This window comes from Sesamum indicum, linkage group LG5, assembly GCF_000512975.1.
Source record: "Sesamum indicum cultivar Zhongzhi No. 13 linkage group LG5, S_indicum_v1.0, whole genome shotgun sequence".
Lineage (NCBI taxonomy): Eukaryota > Viridiplantae > Streptophyta > Magnoliopsida > Lamiales > Pedaliaceae > Sesamum > Sesamum indicum.
In genome coordinates, this window is record NC_026149.1 from 15,076,144 (window position 1) to 15,094,995 (window position 18,852).

The following is an 18,852-nucleotide window of genomic DNA, read 5'->3' on the forward strand; positions in this document are numbered from 1 at the left end:
GTCGGGGCCCGACGTAGACGCTCCAACGCTCAAGTTAGAAAATTAGTTATGAAGATATGATTGCGAATATTAAGGTGGAACTAGAATGTTAAGATTACCTTCCTCCAGTTTGAGTTCCTCATGTTTATGCCACTGGAACTTATCTTAATAAGCTGCCACCTGTCATTAATCGAACCGTCTGACACTGATTAAGCGCTAGGATCGCTCTTGGATTTCTCTCTTGCCACGATCTCCTCTATAAATCACGCTCATGGATTTCTCTCTTGCCACATCTGCTGCTAAGTTGACTTAAGAGGAGTGCAATTCCGCTTTTACCCTTACTGAGGGGTACGTTAGTCATTTGATATTTTCTCCCTCATCATTACTCCCCCAGTTCTGAAGTGTAATTGGTTACAGTGAAGAAGTCGAAAAGTCCTTTCCCACTGTCAGTACAGTCACCTCGGTCTTTGGGATAACACATGTCTACCGATAGTTGGCACATCGATCCGCGAGCTTCCACGCGTTATCCCTGGTGTGGCTATCTTTGTGAACCACCTATGCGCCTCTTATATATATAGTTACCTCATCTAAAAAATCTTGCCAACTTTGTCATTTGCCTGTGATCGTCGCTTCTACTCATTCGACCCAGTTTCTGATCTCTGGTTTCGACTTCATGAAATTTAAGGTATCATGTCTTCTAACTCTGATTCCAATTCTGCTTCTGTTTCTTCTTCCTCTAATATGGATATTCCCTTAGCTCGCCTTGAGGGTCCTACTAGGGTTAGGTTGCACCATGGTCACCCAGTAGAAGAGTCCGATCATGATGAGGCACATACTTATGAAAATTTTTAATCTATGATAGAACATAGTCCTTGGACCGGTATTGTTAGTACGGTCAAGTTGAAGGTTCAAAACATAAAGGATAAATTCTTCATTCCCAATAGCTATGAGGTCATAATACCTAGATCATTCGATCGCATGCATCGTCCTCCTCCTGGTTTTTGTGCCTTTTCCATCCATCACTTTGAGGCTGAATTACGTTTTCCTTTAGCTCCCTATGTAGCCCAATGTGTCCTATGCAGTTGTCACCCAATTCCATTCGTCATATTATTCTTTTCATTATCATCATGAGAGTCCATTTTTTTTAGCCAAATTTTGATCACTTCTGGTCGTTATACTCTTTTACGACCTCTAAAAGATCTCGGGATAGGGGTTTCTTTTACTTGTCTGCTCAGAACGACTTTAGATATCTCGACCCCCTAACATCTAATGTTGGCCCTTGGAAGAAGAAGTATATTTTTGTTCGACCTCCTCCGGGTCGTGAATGGCCCTTTTCGTTAAATTGGAGTGTAGACAAGCCAAAGCCAGTAATTGAGAGAGGGGGGTTGGAAGGAGATCAAATTAGTAGCCTTAGCTCCTACTGGTATGACCCGAAGAGGATTCTGGTAGAGGAGATTCTTTTCCTTGTCCATCTAACTCCAGCACCCCTCCAAGTTGAGGGTTCCTTAGGTGAATTCTTTTTTTTGCTTTTCGTTGTATTTTCTTTCTATCTAAAAAATTCTGACTTGGATTCCTTATGTACACGATATGGTTATTCAGGCTCGAATCCCTCAGCGAATAAGGGCTGCTCAAGCCAGAGATGCAGTTGTAGCCCAAGCAGTTCCCGTCGCTCAACCTCCACCTCAACCTTCGATAGGCTCCATCCACCCTGAACCAGTTACTTCAGCGACTCCTGAGGCATATCCTCTATGGGCTCTTGTGACGATCGAGGTAGGAAGCGAGGATACAAGGTCTCAAAGATTTTTGGGCGCTGAGGGTGAGAGGTCACGAGAACGATGTCCTGTCAACGAGGGAAGTCCTAGTGAAGCATTGAGGAGACGGAGGCAACGGGGCAAGTCTCCTGTGAAGTATGATAGACAGGTTCGGCTGGTCTTGATCAACAGTCTGAAGAGGTCAGGGTCGAAGAGGAGAAGAATATGGAGCTGCTTCGCTGTGTGTCAGAGTGTTGGAGGTCGACTCGCGAAGACCTCCGTAATCCTCATCATCAGGCGCCTCAATTAGAGGTGAAAAGTTGATTCCAGACTGGAAAATATCTCCGAACAACACTGTTTTTATGACTCAGTCTAGTCAAGATTCCTGGGAACTATATGATGCAAGTTCCTGCCCCGCGATCAAGCTACTCTTCTGCAGATGTCTTTTACCCGGATCGAGTAACATTGTGCTCATTCCCTTATACAAGTAATTCTATGGCTTTTTAGCTTATTTCGATCTCTTTCAACTTCTAACTTGGATCCTTTCAAGCGGCCAACTTTGTCCGTGGTCTATCTCTTAAGTGCTCAGGCTTCCGACAGAATCAGATCATGGTGGAGTGTAGGAATCGGGAGCTGAGGAATAGGATTTCAGAATTTTCGGGTCGAGAGGAAGACTAGGAGAGGCAACAATTAACATTGGAGTTTCGCATCCGAGATTTAGAGGAAATGAAGGCCTCTGAGGTGGATAAGGGCACGACAGCTGGAAAGGAGGTTATTTCCAGGCCGGTCATGCCGCAAGAAAGATCGCTGGGGCGATCAAGGGACACGAAGATTTTCTCAATTCCAAAGAGTTTTTGAATCGCATTCGCGAGGTGCATCTCCAAGGTGCTCGTGATTTCTTAAAATCTCCCGCGTTCGAGTCAGCAGTAGAGATGAAGGTGGCGGATTATTTGATGCAAGACTTTGATAGATGCAAAGCTCAGGTCGCTACCCTCAATGGGTTCACGCCTGATTTTGTCGCCTCCCGATTAGACCCTAGCCTTAATGGGATTCTCTGATCTTTCCCCGAGGTAGAAATCCCACCAGAAGTTGAGGATGAGTTCGCTGTACTTTCGGATGACCTCGAAGACCATTGAGTTTGGTCATTTCGTTTGTCTTTCTATTCAGTATGTCTTGAACATTTTGTTGGTCAAATGGTCGATCTTTTTCAGATATTTCTTTGTAGATTTTTATAGATCTAACATTTAGTTGATCGTATGTGAACTGTTAAGATCTCTCAGATCTTTCCCAGATCTAAGATATATTGATCGCGCTTAATATCCCGAGATCTTTCTCAAATTTCGAACATTTAACCTTAAATCTTTCTCAGATCTAAGGTTTAATGATTGTGCATGAAATCTTAGGATCTTTCTCAGATTCCAAGAAGATAAAACAGAATATAACTTGATGAGATGGAATTTTGAACGATCTTTCTCAGACCTTTATTCATGGTCGAAACGAATACATGGGATTTTAGTGGATCTTTCACAGATCGTTTTCTATTCATAGTATAATACCAACGTGGTTCTCTCACGCTTAGCCTTTTTTCAGGTGTCTATTTTAAGCGTAGAATTTTTTGAGGTTCTAGATGTTCCAGGATCGGGGCAGATTTCATCCGTGCATATCTTGAAGCTTGTATGTCCCTTGCCGCACGATCTCAACCACCTTATATGGCCCTTCCCATCCGGGCTCAAGCTTTCCTACATGTTTTGAGACCTGAACTTTTTTCAAGAACAAATCACCTACTTGAAGAGGTCAGGGTTTTAGTCTTTTGTTGTAGTTGCGTAGCAGCATGCCTTTGTGATGTATCATTTTTGCGTAGGCCACATCTCTCCTTTCTTCCACTACTTCGAGGTCGAGGATCCTTTGTTCCACATTGATTGCTAGGTCGTACGCTATAAGACCTCTTGATTCAAGTATGTGCATATTTATAAGTGGTGGAGATTTTGGTGTATAATCAAGCCTATGGTGAAGCATTTTCATATCAAGCATTTGAGCGAAACACTCAATAATCAAAAACACTTGAGTGATTGGGAGATATGAGAGCATAGTCCACTTGTTTTCTATGCTTAGTTTTTCTTAAAAAATTATCTTGTGAAAACTTGTTTGAAACTTGCTGAGTTGTCTTTTATTATATGATGTACCATTCTTTGAACACTTAACTAGATTCTTGCTTGTTACTTTCATCTGCGATTCATAAAGTTTGGAATGAACTTCTTCAACTATTTTATCTCTATTTCTTTGCATCGAGGAGGAGCAAAGAGTTAAGTGGGGGGATATTTGATAGGATCACATTTTGTGCTTATTTCATGTGATATTTTGGCCTATTTTGTGATCAAATGCTCCTAATTAAATATTATTTTGCAGCATTAGGACAAAAAAAAATGGGAAATAAAGAAAAGCACCAAAATGGAAATTCAAACAAAACTCAAACTCAATTTTTGGCAAGAGTTTGGAGCTGCTTGGACTACCTCTGATGATGAAAGAGTTTAACTAGGATTATAATTTTATCTCTATAAGTCTTTTAGTTCAACTGAAATCTATTTCTAATCCTAGTAGCACTAGGTATCTAGCTATTATAAATAGGTGATGTAATTCACTTTAAGAGACAACTTTTGAACTATTCCATTTCTCTATGTTTTTATATATTTTCTTACTTTGCTTTCCATGCATTCTTCCATTAACATGTCTAGCTAGTTCTCTTATTCTGGTTGAAGATTTGGTGATTGCTTAAATCCAACGAGTAGTGAGATCTAATTTATGCTTTCTACTTTTATTCATGTTGGTATTTGTGTTGTTCTCTGTGCTTTTATTACAAATAATCTGATTTAATGTCAAGAATATTTGCCTAGCCAATTGAACTTACAAATCCGTAATTGTTTGTTTAGTTCAATAAGTAGTGGTGACATAGCATAATCTTATGTAGAAGTTTTTGATTATGTTGTGGGGAATTCACAATCTAACTTAAATAAATCCTCGTAGGAATTTATTGGTTAGAATTAGGCCTTTCTAGCTCTCAATGTTGTCGGTAAATTAAATTTTGAGGATGTTCCCAAGGTTGTTTACTGATTAGGGATTTAGTCAACGAACGTTCCTTAACTATCCAAAAGGTAAGAAAATGTGAGGTCGTTAGGTCATACCAATGGCCATAACCAATTTATCAATCATGAATAATTGTTATCTTTGCATCTATGATCGACCGTGGAATTAAGTATGATCCTATCTTTAACTGGAATACTTTTATCATATATTTATCTCTTCTTATTTTAGTTTTTTTATTTTTATTCTTCACAATCATAAATCCCCCCAATTATTTTTATTTTTATTTTTTTAAAGGAATTAATTTAAAACCAATCTCTGTGAATTCGACTCTACTCACAATTCTACAAAAGTGTTCGTAGGAATTATTTTTTGTAGAATCGACACCCATCGAACATTGTTGTCAATCCACTTTTCTCAATTTGGTCTCTTTAATTATCTTTAGGTCCTGGATTTTGACTTTCTGGAGGTAAAATTCGTCAAGTTAGGTTTGTTTTCGCCACTTTAGTCCCTTAAATTTGTAAAATTATCAAATTAGTTCTTTTTAGATAGAAAAAATATTTTTTATAGTTTTTTCATGCTGAACATGATCTAACTATCTTATGTGAATAATAAAAACTTTGAACTTTTTGTGAATATAGTAGTAACATATTGTCTAACTTCAAATAGTAACTTATGTTTCAGATGGCGTAATCTTTTCTGATTTAGATCATGAACATTTCATATTAAAATCAATGATTAGATTTACACAAGTTATATAAATAAGTTTAAAAATTATTAATTATACATACACTGATAAATATACATATATTATTAATTGAAAAGAAATAGTAGAGGCATGGGGAAGGCGACCATCGCTCTAAAAGGGGAGGGAGAGAAGATGAGGTGGCAATGAGGGGGGCGAAGGAGGTGGCACTGAGATGGGAAGGCGGGTGTGCCCTGACAACAATGGGAAACAAGGTGGGCATCGACGACAGGAGATTGGGGAAGGGGGCTAATGATGATAGGAGGATGAGGGAGGGGAAGGGGCGCCTGTGCTGGCAGAGCGGGTGGGGTAGGTAAGGAAAACTTGTACAATATCCCCTATGTTATGTTAAAATTGCACAAAATTTACCTGTGTCAAATAAATAGCTACAAAAGACCTTGTGAATTTTGAAATCCTGCAAAAAAGACCCCCTGTTCAAAACTGATGGAAGGTGCTATACACGCGATGGAAATGAGAGTAGGGACCTTGTTTTTTATCCTATTTTAACTTTTTTGTAGTGCAATGGTCTAAAATACCTTTCTCTTCCACTACATATACAACGTAACATCCTCCCACAAACATACTATATAGAAATAGGTTTTTAAGTGGGCAAATCTCCAATTTGCCCTTTTATTTGAATATAAATAAAAATCACTTATTATATTATATATTATTAATTAAATTAAATTGTTTAAATATATATTTCAATTAAACGTTTAATATGTTTTACTATTTTTAAATTTTGTTAAATTAAATAATTTAATTTGAATATAAATAAAAACCACCTACAATATTATATATTATTAATTAAATTAAATTATTATTTAATTTAAATATATTTTAATATTTATTTATAAAATATACTAAATAAATAGAAAAATACCTAAAAATTATATCAATTTTATAAACTTATACAAAATATTATATTGAAACTATTAATATATATTTAAATTAAACATTTAATATTTTTTTATTATTTTAAATTTTATTAAATTAAATACTTTTACTAAATTGTTATTAAATTTAAATATATTTTAATATTTATTTATAAAACATACTAAATAAATATAAAAGTACCTAAAAATTATATCAATTATTTTAACTTATATAAAATATTATATTTAGATTATTAATATATTTAAATTTAATATTTAACATTGTTTAAAAAAATTATTAACTTAAATAATTTTACTTAATTCATTTTTATCTCTCTTCTTCTCTGTCGCCGGCAGTGAAGAAAATGGACAAGCTTGGTCTTATTGGAATCGTTTGGATGAGAGGATTTGAATGGTGGTAGTTTCAATCCGTGATTCGTCCTAACGATGGCGAATCGACGACAAGAAACTTCACGACAGAAATGAATTTAAAATTTTTGAATTTTAGCAAAAACTTGATGAAAATGAGCAAGGTTTGTCTCATTCGAATCTTCAGGTCGAGGGAGACTAGTGGTGGTGGTCCTCGAGAATTCATCCGGACAGCAACGAATCGAAGCCATGAAGCTTTGATGATTGTGCTCAGAGCCCACTCTCTTCCCGGTTAATGAAAATTTAAATTGATGGTATGGATATGTTCGTCTTAAGAAGAGAATTTGAATGGTATAAGACATGACTGAAAATTTATTCAAACGATATAGAGAAGATTTTTGAGAAATAGTATATTACGTTATATATAATGTATATATAAATATAAAATACATTTAAATTATTAACATCTGGACCATTTATCTTTTACATTCGAAACTCAATAGTTGTTATAAGAAGGGTATAATGGTGAATATAGCAAAAATTTAACGCCCTTAGGGTTTATCGAAATAAAGGGAAGAGTATGCAACATTTTGGAAAACACAGGGGTTTTTCGCCTATTCTTTTAGCACATGAGGTTTTTAACTAACGTTTAAAAATACAGGGGGATTTTATGCAATTTGCCCTTTATATAAATATATTATACATATATCTTATAATTTTTGTATATAAATTATATAAACAATTGAATTTGGAGAAAAAAAGAATCTACTTTAGATTTAAGCAAGATTTAATTTGAATCGTACAATGGATAAGATTAAATAGTTGTAAAATAAAGACAGAAATTAAAAATAAAAAGAATTGATCGTGACGGAGGCATCTTTCTCTTATTTAAAAAATTCAAGGGGATAAATTGAGAAAAAAAAATTCACATCGGGCGTTTTATCATTCTCAACTTACATTAAAGGGGCGTTTTACCATTTTGCACTTCTAATTTGTATTTCTAAGTTATATATATATTCTTAAAACTCAATTGTCCCAAAATTTGACTATTTTTTTATAGAAAAAATTTTAGCTCGGACTCTATTCTTCTTTCTCAAAGTTTATAGTATTGTATTCTATAATATTACTATCCCATCGTGCCCAATTAACCATCCAGTCCAGAGTCCAATGGTTGCATTGTATTGAAAACCAATAATCTTATCACATAAGAGAGTAGATAATTAGGTCATGATATTCGTTACTTAAATACAAACTTTACTTGCAAAGTAACATAGAAACACCATGAAAATGAATAAAAATGACCCAACGGGTCATTGAACCATATAAAGCAAAATGCGACTTTTCTGTAGAGTCATATTTCATTTATACTCCTCCAGTTTCCGCAAACACTAGTATATTTGGTTAGCGGTACTCACTGTAGGGTCCAATTGCTAGTTAGCTCTGATCCAAGATTGCTCTTATGTGAAAATATCATCTGTCCGGACATTATTAAATATTCAAAAAATTAAGTCTTAATTAAAAATAAAATAATTAGATCTAAGTTCTTAATTAAATATTATCATGAAAACCAATTACTTGTATTCTTCTAGCTAGATAATTGCTACTAATTCTGTTAACTTTTAAAGGACTAAACAATTAGACCTTTAAAATCTTAGTATTAATTTCATATTATTCCCTCTACAATTACATAAATATCCGGATAGATTTATTAAGTTATTTAACTAATAGTGATAGTTTTTTTTATTTATTTAGGCAATTCAATAGCACAATTACTGAAATATTGATTATAATTGATTAAAAATTAATATTAAAAGTTACAGTTAATAATATTTCCCTCTATATACATATGTTTATGTGTGGAATAATTACAGTTTTGGTCCTCATATATTGCCATTAATTTGTTTTTAGTTTCTAAACATAATGAAGTTCTATTTTAGTCCTTCAACTTTAAAAAATATTAACAATTTTGGTCATTCTGTCAATTAATGATCATTTTGCACTTTTAATTGTATATTTTAGAGTATGGGTATAATAAAGAATCCTTCAAGGGAATTACAATTTTAATTCTCAAACTATACTATTAATTATTTCATTTTTTATTTTCAAACAATTAATAATAATAATTTAGTCCTCATAAATTGCATTTTTTATGAAATTAGTCCTTTCTGTCATCTGCCATCAAATATAAAAGATCATGGGCCAAACTACAATTTCCCGCTTGAAGAGTGGCTCTCTTCAAGGTTTAGGAAGAGCACTCGTTTTCGCTCATTTTCAAACGTTACAGAGGCAAAAATGGAGAGCATTGACCAATAAAGACCTCAAAATATGAGCTAAAATGAGTTTTGTTTTTTTAAAACTTCAAGTTTTTTTTAGGGAGGAAATGATTGTTTTCTTTTCCCACCCTCAAAGCAGCCTCACGTAATTGGCATCATATGGCAAACACGTGTTTGTCTGTTTTTACACTTTGACATCTAAATTTTTTTTTTGTCAATTTACTATTTCAATTTTGTCGAAAACACATCATATATTGTGCATATGTCAAAAATATCACATTATATAACCCATAAGTATCATATATGTACTGAATGTGATGTGTTTTTGACAAAAAACTTGTGAAAAATAATTATAAACGGCAAAGTGCAAAATTTCGCAAAATTGAAACGGTAAGTAGACACAATATAAAGTTTAGATACCAAAATATAAAAACGATAATAGTCTGAATGGCAAAATGTAATTAATCCAAAACTAAAAATATAATTATCTCTTAATCCTTCAATAAGATGTTTCTTTTATTTATTATCTTATTTTCCCCCTTGTTCACATATTTGGCAAAAAGCCCTTATATAAAATAAAAGCTTCGTTTGAGTCCTTATATTTTTTTTCAATGGTGTAACATAACGTCTTCATGCGATGGGTGGACTACATGCTTAATTTAAGCATCTTTTTTATTTTTTTTATTTTTTTGAGTATCTTTATTTCATAATTATTGGATCGTATTTAAGTCAAATCAACTATTCAAATTTTATAAATAATCTACACTTGGCATATTATCTTTTTTAAATCAATGACTTACATATAAAAATAAATGTATTTATTAAAATTATATTTATCTATCTTTTTATCTTAATAATATATATAATATTGTTAATAAAAGAATAATTGCGGAAATTTTAAAATATAATTATTTTTCAATTCTTTGAAATGTTATTAATTAAAATCGTATTCATAATTGTATATATTACATTGTCTTCATTATCAAATACTTTACAATAAGTTTATATTTGAATAATTACATTAATCAAGATACATGTGTATTCACCATTTCGTACTATATAAAACTAATATAACAACATTGAAAAAATTATTAAAATAAAAAATAACTGGATATAAGTATAGAATAAGGAACAATATCCTTCACATTAATTAATTTATTTGCACGACATCTTATGAAGCGTTAATACATGACACAAAAGTGATGAAACATTTACACCATTACTATAGCACAAATTTTTCATCCCACTTCAGATGTCCCAAATTTAAGCAAACACAAAGCTTGCGTGTCATTGATAAACACACTAAACAGAAAATCATATAAGCACAGCAAGACGACCCTCATACGACTTCTTTATTTTAATCGTATTACAAGCCAATTATATGACAAGTGAAGTAGCGAAGAATCATATCCATCCGCTTAATTTAACCGATCATAAGCATCATTCTAACAATGTTTTTCTCATCCACGACAACGAGTACTCGGTTGCAAATGAAAATAAGAGGGCTATGGGTTTGGGATAGTGGAACAATGACGGTGTTGAATTTCCAGTTCAATAGAACAACAAGAGTGTAAAAAGAATTCAGACATGTATAGCAGCTCTATTGTCGCAGAAAAGCGAGGTAGGCAAATTGACTGTGACTCCAAAATCTGCAAGCAAAAAAGACAGCCAACGTAACTCACACACCGTGGCAGCTAAGCTTCGATATTCAGCCTCGGCGCTTGATCCAGAAACAGTTGACTGCTTCTTGATTTTCCAAAAAACAAGAGCACGCCTAATGAAGACACAAAAACCGGTTAAAGAGCGTCTAGAGTCGGGGCATGATGCCCAATCTGCGTCACAGTAGGCTTGAAGGTCCAAAGTGTTTGCTGCAGGTAGAAAAAGGCCAAGTGAGGGGCAGCCCTTTCAATATCTCACCACATGGAGGGCAGCCTTCCAGTGAGCTTCACACGGGGCATTGACATACTGGATCAATTGCTGCATAGGGTAGGAAATGTCGGGCCTAGTGAAGCTGAGGTAGAGTAGACGACCAATCAACCTTCTGTAGGAATCAGACGAAGGGAGAGGAGAACATGCTTCAGAACCGAGTTTCAGACCAGGGGGTAAAGGTATGGATGCAGCCTTAGCGTTCTGTAAACCAGTGTCTGCAAGAATATCTGATATGTACTTGGTCTGAGCTAGGTAGATGCCATCAGGACTACGAGCAATTTCTAAACTCAAGAAGTAACGAGCTTGTCCAATGTCTTTGATAGTGAATAACCTGTTCATGTAATCCTTTACTTTCTGTAGTTCGTCAATGTCTTCACCTGCAAGAAGTATGTCATCGACATATACCAAAAGAGAGATTAGACCGTGTGCAGAATGTAGTAGGAAAAGACAATGATCATGTGCACACTCTGTGAAACCAAACTCCTGCAACTTCAGCGTCAATTCGACATTCCATTGCCGCGATGCTTGTTTCAAGCCATATAGAGACCTTTCGAGCTTGCAAATAAGTCCAAAATCCACTTTGTAACCGGCTGGGGGCACCATCTATATATCTTCTTCCAAATACTCGTGAAGAAAGGCGTTGTTAACGTCTAATTGATGAACTATCCAACCCTTAGCAGCTGCCAATGTAAAGAAAAGACGGACCGTTACTGCCTTCGCTACCGGCGAAAAACTCTCATTGTAGTCTATGCCTTCATCTTGGTTAAAACCTTTAGCAACAAGGTGAGCCTTGTATCTCTCAATAGTGCCATCAGCTCGTAACTTGATTTTGTATACCCACTTACAACCAATGGCGCGTTTGCCAGCGGGAAGTTGCGTAAGTTTTCAGGTATGATAATTCTCCAAAGCTTTAAGCTCTTCATTCATAGCTTCTTGCCAGTTTGGGCAATTTGCAGCTTCAGCAAAAGTCCGAGGTTTCTGTAGGGAGGTTAAAGAAACCACAAAAGATTTAAAATCAGCAGAAAATGGCTGCAGAAATTGAGTACCATGATGGCATACGAAGTCCTCCAACCAAACTGGTCTGTGAGAGATTCTGGATGATCTTCGTGGGATCATCTGAGAATGTGACTGAGGCAAGGCAGTGACATCATCCTGCAAGTTTTCATCATTCAACATAGAATCTGAATCAAGTGGCACTGAGATCACGTTTGGTGCTGAATCAAGAGAAACAGAGTCCCTATCCTTAGTTCCAGCAGTCACTGTAGGAAGGGGACAGTCTGCACGATCCAAAATCTGTTCCTTAGCAAATGGAAACGTCAATTCGTGAAATATCACATCTCTAGAAGTAAAGAGTGTATGGTCCTCCAAATCATAAACTTTGTATCCCTTTTGTGTCAAAGAGTATCCAAGGAATACACACTTGTGAGCTCTCTTATGAAAGTTCAACTTGTGTGGGTTATTATTCGTTGCAAAATAGAGGCATCCGAACACCTTAAGATGAGTGTATGTAGGAGATCGTCCCAGAAAAAGTTTGAAAGGAGTACACCAATTCAGAGTGTGCGTGGGTGTTCTATTACTAATGTATGTTGCAGCAAGTATGGATTCCCCCCAAAACCGAAGTGGCAGTGAAGCTTGGAAAAGTAGTGCACGAGCCACATTTTTAAAAGTTGCCTATGTTTTCTTTCAATTCTCGCGTTTTGCTAAGGAGTGTACACGCATGATGTTTGATGCAAAATCCCCAATCTTTTACATAAGTTTTGACACTGTATGTTCAAGAATTCAGACCCGTTGTCCGAACGAATAACTTTGATCTTAGTTTCATATTGAGTTTCAACCAATGCTACAAACGTTTGTAGGGTGGATGCCACTTGATCTTTGTGTTTAAGAAGATACGTCCATAACGATCTACTATAATCATCTAGAATCGTTAGGACATAATTGAAACCCGTTAAACTTGGCGTTTTGTATGGACCCCAAACATCTAAATGCACCAAATCAAAAATAGCAGCAGAACGTGAATCACTATTCTTAAACGGAATTCGTGACTGCTTTGCCTGAGGACAAATGTCACATTTTATTTCCTGTGATTCTCTAGAAATGTTACAAGCTGGGATGCATTTAATAACCGCAATAGATGCATGTCCCATTCGAGCATGCCATAGAACATCACTACATTCAACTGCTGCAGTACATATTCCAAGAAGAATCGATGAGGTTGAAGCATTCAGACTTCCACACACATTCGACCTTAAGATGTACAGTCTCTTGTGTAACTTCCCTTTTGCTAGCACATGCTTACTCCCCAGGTCCTGCAGCAGACATCCAAAACGATTGAAAGTACAAGTGTAATTGCCCCTATTACACAACTGACTTATAGAGAGAAGATTGACAGAAAAATCTGAGAGATAAAGTACTGAATCAAGGGTGATTTCATCTGTCAATCTTACAGTACAAATATATGCAACTGATCTTTTTGTTCCATCAGGCAGATTAATAAAATGTGCGTATGTAGGAGTAGAATAAGATTCAAACAAAGACAAATCCGCACACACATGATTTGTGGCGCCGGTGTCTACTATCTAATTATTAATGTTTAATTGACTGAAGATAGAGGCTTTACCTGCGAATTCCTCCTCATTGCGAACATAATTCACGAAGTTAGAAATCGGATCTGAGGATACCTCTTTACTTTCATGATTTTCAAAAATTCCGCCGTCATACTTGCAATATCGGTTTGTGATTCAACCTTCACCAAAGTGGTATCTGACTTATTTAGCCCTTGAGCATCCACATTTCCTGCAAAATTGAAGGTGCCTCGTGACTGTTTCTTCTTTTCATTTAACGCCTTGTACCACTCAGGCGTTCCATGAATTTGGAAGGACGTTTCCTTCAGGTGCCCCTGCTTATGACAATGGGCGCATACTAAATTCCGTTTATCCTTATCAAAGAAAACTCTGCGTTTCTGCATTTGTCTTGGAGGTCCTCTGCCATCTCTCATAGAAACTTGATATGCTGAATTGGTGTTGCTATCTCCTATTTGCGTCTGCAAACTGCGTTGTTGTTGGACTGCAAAGATTATGGAAAATGCCTTCTTCAACTCCGGCAACGGATCCATCATAAATTCCTCTGCCATCTCTCATAAGGAGTTGCTATCTCCTATTTGCGTCTGCACAATGCGTTGTTTTCTTTGTCAAAACTCTCATGGAGTCCCATGAGAAATTGCAAAAATTGAGTAGCAGCATATATTTCTGTAATATTTTTGTTTATTCCACAAGTGCATCCCCCACAAGTGCACTTGGGTGGTGGCGCTAAACAAAAGAGTTCGTTCCACAATTTTTTTTACTTTCGTTAAGTAGCTCGTTAAGGACATATCTCCTTGTGAAATTGAGGAAATCTCCAACTGTATTTGATATATCATTGGACCACTACTTCGTTCGTATCTAGCCTGTATTTCCAACCACAATTCTCGAGAGGAACTTACATACATGAAGGCTTTGACAATGTCTCTAGAAGTTGAGTTCCAAAGCCAGGAAGTGACCATGAGGTCGACCCTTCTCCACTGCTCAAACAGAGCCGATCCAGCTGCAGGCCGTAGAAATGTTCTGTCGATGAAGGCCAACTTCAGTTTACATCCTAGAGCAACGTATACGGCTGTACTCCACGTCAAGTAGTTCAAACCATTCAGAGATTAAGAGGCCAACACAAAGCTGGAATTATCCAAGCGATGAAGGTACAACACTTCTTTCTCATACTGTTCCGCTTCTACTACTGGTAAATCTGCCATGATACAACGTTTATGGCTGTAATGCTCCTCACGAAAAAATTAAACAAAAAACGTATCAAGAGTCCTTCAAGATGAAGGCTCTGATACCATGTTGAATTTCCAGTTCAATTGAACAACAAGAGTGCAAAAGGAATTCAGAGAGAATGCACAATCGGGCTATGGCTTTCATTCTGTTACAGAGTAGAGAAAGAAGACTAATGCTGTTTAAAAATCAAATTCCACCGCCAAACTGCCTAACAAATTAATAACCGCCAATTCAAATTACATGGCCCAATCAGATGCAGAAAAAAAGATGTGTAAGCATGTGTAAGCTGACTGTACAAACTAAATAACGCGTGAGAGCACTTCTACTATAAAACACGACTTTCTCTCTTCTATCCACAGTCCATAAAGTCTGCATCTTCACCAGTTCCAGTAGCAGAGTGTTCTATGCTGGAGTTCGTATTCAAGAACAGAGTTAAGCTTCACAGCAATATAAAGCTGCAGAAAGTTGCAGGGAAGCAGAACGGAGAAAGAAAGAACAAGCGTAAGAAGAAGTGAACTTTACTCATAAAAGCGCATTTTTAAAGGAACGCTTTTTTACTATCCGTTTTTTACTACTTCTTCTTGTTAGTTAGAAAGGTAGTTGTACTCCTTGCTTCTTATAAAAGGGACTGCAGACCCTTATGTTCTGTAGATGAGTTTTCTATATCAATGAAACTGCTGCCATCTTTACTTCTTGATAATCAGTTTCTGCACCCTTCTTGAATACAAAATGAGATACTTCCAGTGTTAGGTTTTAGCATGGTATCAAGAGCATAAAAGATCCATAACCTTCTTTAAACCAAGAAACAAAAGAAAAAGAAACGCAGACCATGACTGACAAAAGACCAGTGGAAGGAAGGAAACAAGATGATACAAAACCTCAATCTATTTCAGAAACTATGAAACTACAGGGAAGTGATAATCCAGGCGTCAGCCTAGTAACAACACCATTTGATGGAACCAATTACTTTACCTGGGTGAGATCCATCAGATTTACACTCGGTGCCAGAGGCAAAGGAGGTTTCATAGACGGGACTTGCCCCAAACTTGAACAAGACCACACTGAGATGGAACAGTGGAGAAAAGCAGACTGTATGGTGGTATCTTGGATACTAAATTCCACTACAAAAGACATAGCAGAAGCGTTTCTTTGCACCTCCTCCACAAGAAATCTTTGGCTTGATTTAGAATCAAGATTCGGCCAAAGTAACGGACCACTCCTATATCAAATACAAAAGGAGATTTGTTCTGTTTCCCAAGGAAACAAAACACTAGCTGCTTACAACATTAAGCTCAAGAAATTATGGGACGAACAATTGAGTCTAGACCCTTTGCCGGTGTGTTCCTGTGGAGCTGCAACAAAATTTGGAGAAAAGGCTAACTTCACCCAATTAATCCAATTCTTGATGGGATTAAACGATGCTTACGATCATGTTCGCAATCAAATTTTATTAATGGATCCATTACCATCGATAGGAAGGGCATTTTCTATGATTTTGGAGGTAGGAAAGCAAAGAGAGGTTAATGCAAGAAGCAGTGAACTTGAGAAGGAAGAAGTCATGGCTGTTCAATCCGTAGATGCAAGAAGACAGGTTGTGACCAAGAATCCTGTCAAGAAAAGAAGTGCCATTGAAAAGAAACAGATGTACTGTACACACTGTAAGAAGACTGGGCATTTACGAGAAAATTGCTTCGAGTTAAACGGCTATCCTGACTGGTATGAGGACTTGATGAAGCAGAGAAAAGGAATGAATAAACCAGTCATAAACAAATCCTTCAATGCCTGTCTTGAAGACAGAAGAAGGGTCATCTAAGGCACTTCCCATAATGAAAGTGACTTATCAGAAATGATTAAGGCTGAGGTTAGAAGAGCACTTCACAATTCAGACATCTCGCAGAGCTATTCAAATAGAATATACACAGACAACTCTATGAACTTTGCAGGTACACTTCTTCATAAAGAATGCTTTGATTTAAATGAGAACTGGATCATGGACAGTGGCGCCTCAGCCCACATGTCCATGAATGCAGATTTATTTCATAACTTGAGGAATCTTGATATCATAAGTTCTGTCAAATTACCAGATGGACATGTTTATAAAGTTAGACAGATAGGAGACATACAGATTTCCAATAAGCTCACCCTTAAAAATGTGCTTTATACCCCTGATCTCAAATATAACCTCTTGTCTATCAATGCATTATGTGAAGCAGGGAATATTAGTGTGCTTTTCACAGACTCTCAGTGCTTTGTGCAGGACCTTGTGACTGAAAAGGTCATTGCGATAGGGTATAAGAGAGGAAGGCTGTATCTACTAAAACATTTCCAATATTGCAAGGAACAAGACCTTTCAAAGCATGTGGCTCACTTTCAAAACTATGCTAAGGATCAGAATTATCTCAAAACCAAACATGCTAGCTTGTGGCATAATAGGCTAGGACACCCTAGCAAAGATGTGATTTCACATTTACCTTTTAAAGTAGATACTGCAGACTCTGTCAAAACCTGTGAAACATGTCCACTTGCTAAGCAAAATAGACTTCCATTTCAGCTCAATGAGAATCATTCTGAAAATGTTTTTGATATCATACACATTGATGTTTGGGGGCCTTACAATCAATATTCCATCGCACATTGCATGTATATGTTGACCATAGTTGATGATTGCAGTAGAGCTACATGGATCTATATGATGATGCATAAATCACAAGTTCAACAAAAATTGGAATGTTTCTTGAATATGGTTGAAACTCAGTTCAATAAAAGGGTTAAAAGGATTAGGAGTGACAATGGTACTAAGTTTACTAATAAACAATGGCAAACTCTTTTTCAAGAAAAAGGAATCATCCATCAAACAACTTGTGTATATAGTCCTCAACAAAATGGCATTGTAGAAAGAAAGCATCAACATTTGTTGCAAGTTGCTAGATCCCTCATGTTCTTTGCTAAAATGCCTCAAAGTTTTTGGGTAGAATCTTTATTAACAGCCACATACTTAATAAATAGGATGCCCACAGCTGTGTTAAAATGGAAAAGTCCTTATGAGGTTTTGCACAACAAAACACCTGAATACACTCACCTTAAAATTTTTGGTTGTTTGTGTTTTGCTACTAATGTCACACCCCACAAGAAGAAGTTTGAACCAAGGGCCATGAAATGTGTCTTCTTAGGTTATGCTCAAGGTAGGAAGGGATATAAAGTTATGGACTTAAGCACTAACTTAATACATATTGCTAGAGATGTGGTCTTTCATGAAGGTACTTTTCCCTTTAAAGATGTTGAACCTATTGACAATTCTTGTCCCCTACCAACCATCAATGAAGAAGATGATAACAAATTCCTTCACGAGGAAGAACAGAATATAGAACCTGAAGAAAATGCCACAGGTCTTAGAAGATCCACTAGAACATCTCATAAACCTGTGTGGATGAAAGATTACTCATGCTGTTCTACTCTGATTGTTCTTCTGATAATTATATTAACCAAGTTCAAGGCTGCTTTGTAAAGAAAACTTGTCCACTGCAGGAGCCTAAATGTTTTTCAGAAGCCCAACAATACTCAGAATGGAAAGAAGCCATGAAGCAAGAAATTGATGCACTAGAGAAAAACAAAACTTGGGAATTATCAGCCTTACCAAAGGGAAAGAAACCAATAGGATGTAAATGGGTATTCAAGACCAAGCTCAAACCATACGGGAGTGTAGAAAGGCACAAAGCAAGACTAGTTGCAAAGGGGTTCAATCAAGTTCAAGGTTAGGACTATAGTGATTGTTTTGCTTCAGTTGCCAAAACAGTGACTGTAAGAACTTTCCTTGGTGCCGCTGCTACAAAGGGATGGCATTTACATCATTTAGATGTGAATTAATGCCTTCCTTCATGGCAACTTAGAAGAGACAATATACATGACACCTCCAGAAGGGTATGAAGTGAAAAAGGGAATGGTATGCAAGCTCAAGAAGTCCTTGTATGGCTTGAAACAAGCCTCAAGGCAATGGAACAATGAGTTCACAGAGAAGATAAAGGAATTGGGATTCACTCAATCAAA

At 36.3% G+C, this 18,852-nt stretch overlaps 2 protein-coding genes across 2 annotated transcripts; one reads left to right on the forward strand and one right to left on the reverse strand.

The window, feature by feature from the left end:
• Window positions 11,885-14,132, reverse strand: LOC105162774. Its single transcript, XM_011080895.1, has 3 exons — window positions 13,689-14,132; window positions 12,785-13,308; window positions 11,885-12,338 (listed from the first exon to the last, which is right to left on the reverse strand). Exons 1-3 carry the CDS (start codon window positions 14,130-14,132, stop codon window positions 11,885-11,887), a joined length of 1,422 nt encoding a protein of 473 aa, XP_011079197.1.
• On the forward strand, window positions 15,638-16,621 carry LOC105162775. Its single transcript, XM_011080896.1, has one exon. The coding sequence runs from the start codon at window positions 15,638-15,640 to the stop codon at window positions 16,619-16,621; it is 984 nt and encodes a 327-aa protein (XP_011079198.1).

Excerpts from the sequence above, each read along its gene's own strand:
- LOC105162774 (XM_011080895.1), bottom strand. The coding sequence starts at position 14,132 with ATGGCAGAGGAATTTATGATGGATCCGTTGCCGGAGTTGAAGAAGGCA. Across the intron at positions 13,309-13,688 it reads AATTTTTGAAAATCATGAAA|GACCTGGGGAGTAAGCATGT; the intron begins GTAAAGAGGTAT and ends TGTCTGCTGCAG. Across the intron at positions 12,339-12,784 it reads GTTATTCGTTCGGACAACGG|AGATGTGATATTTCACGAAT; the intron begins GTCTGAATTCTT and ends CTTTACTTCTAG.
- LOC105162775 (XM_011080896.1), top strand. The coding sequence starts at position 15,638 with ATGACTGACAAAAGACCAGTGGAAGGAAGGAAACAAGATGATACAAAA.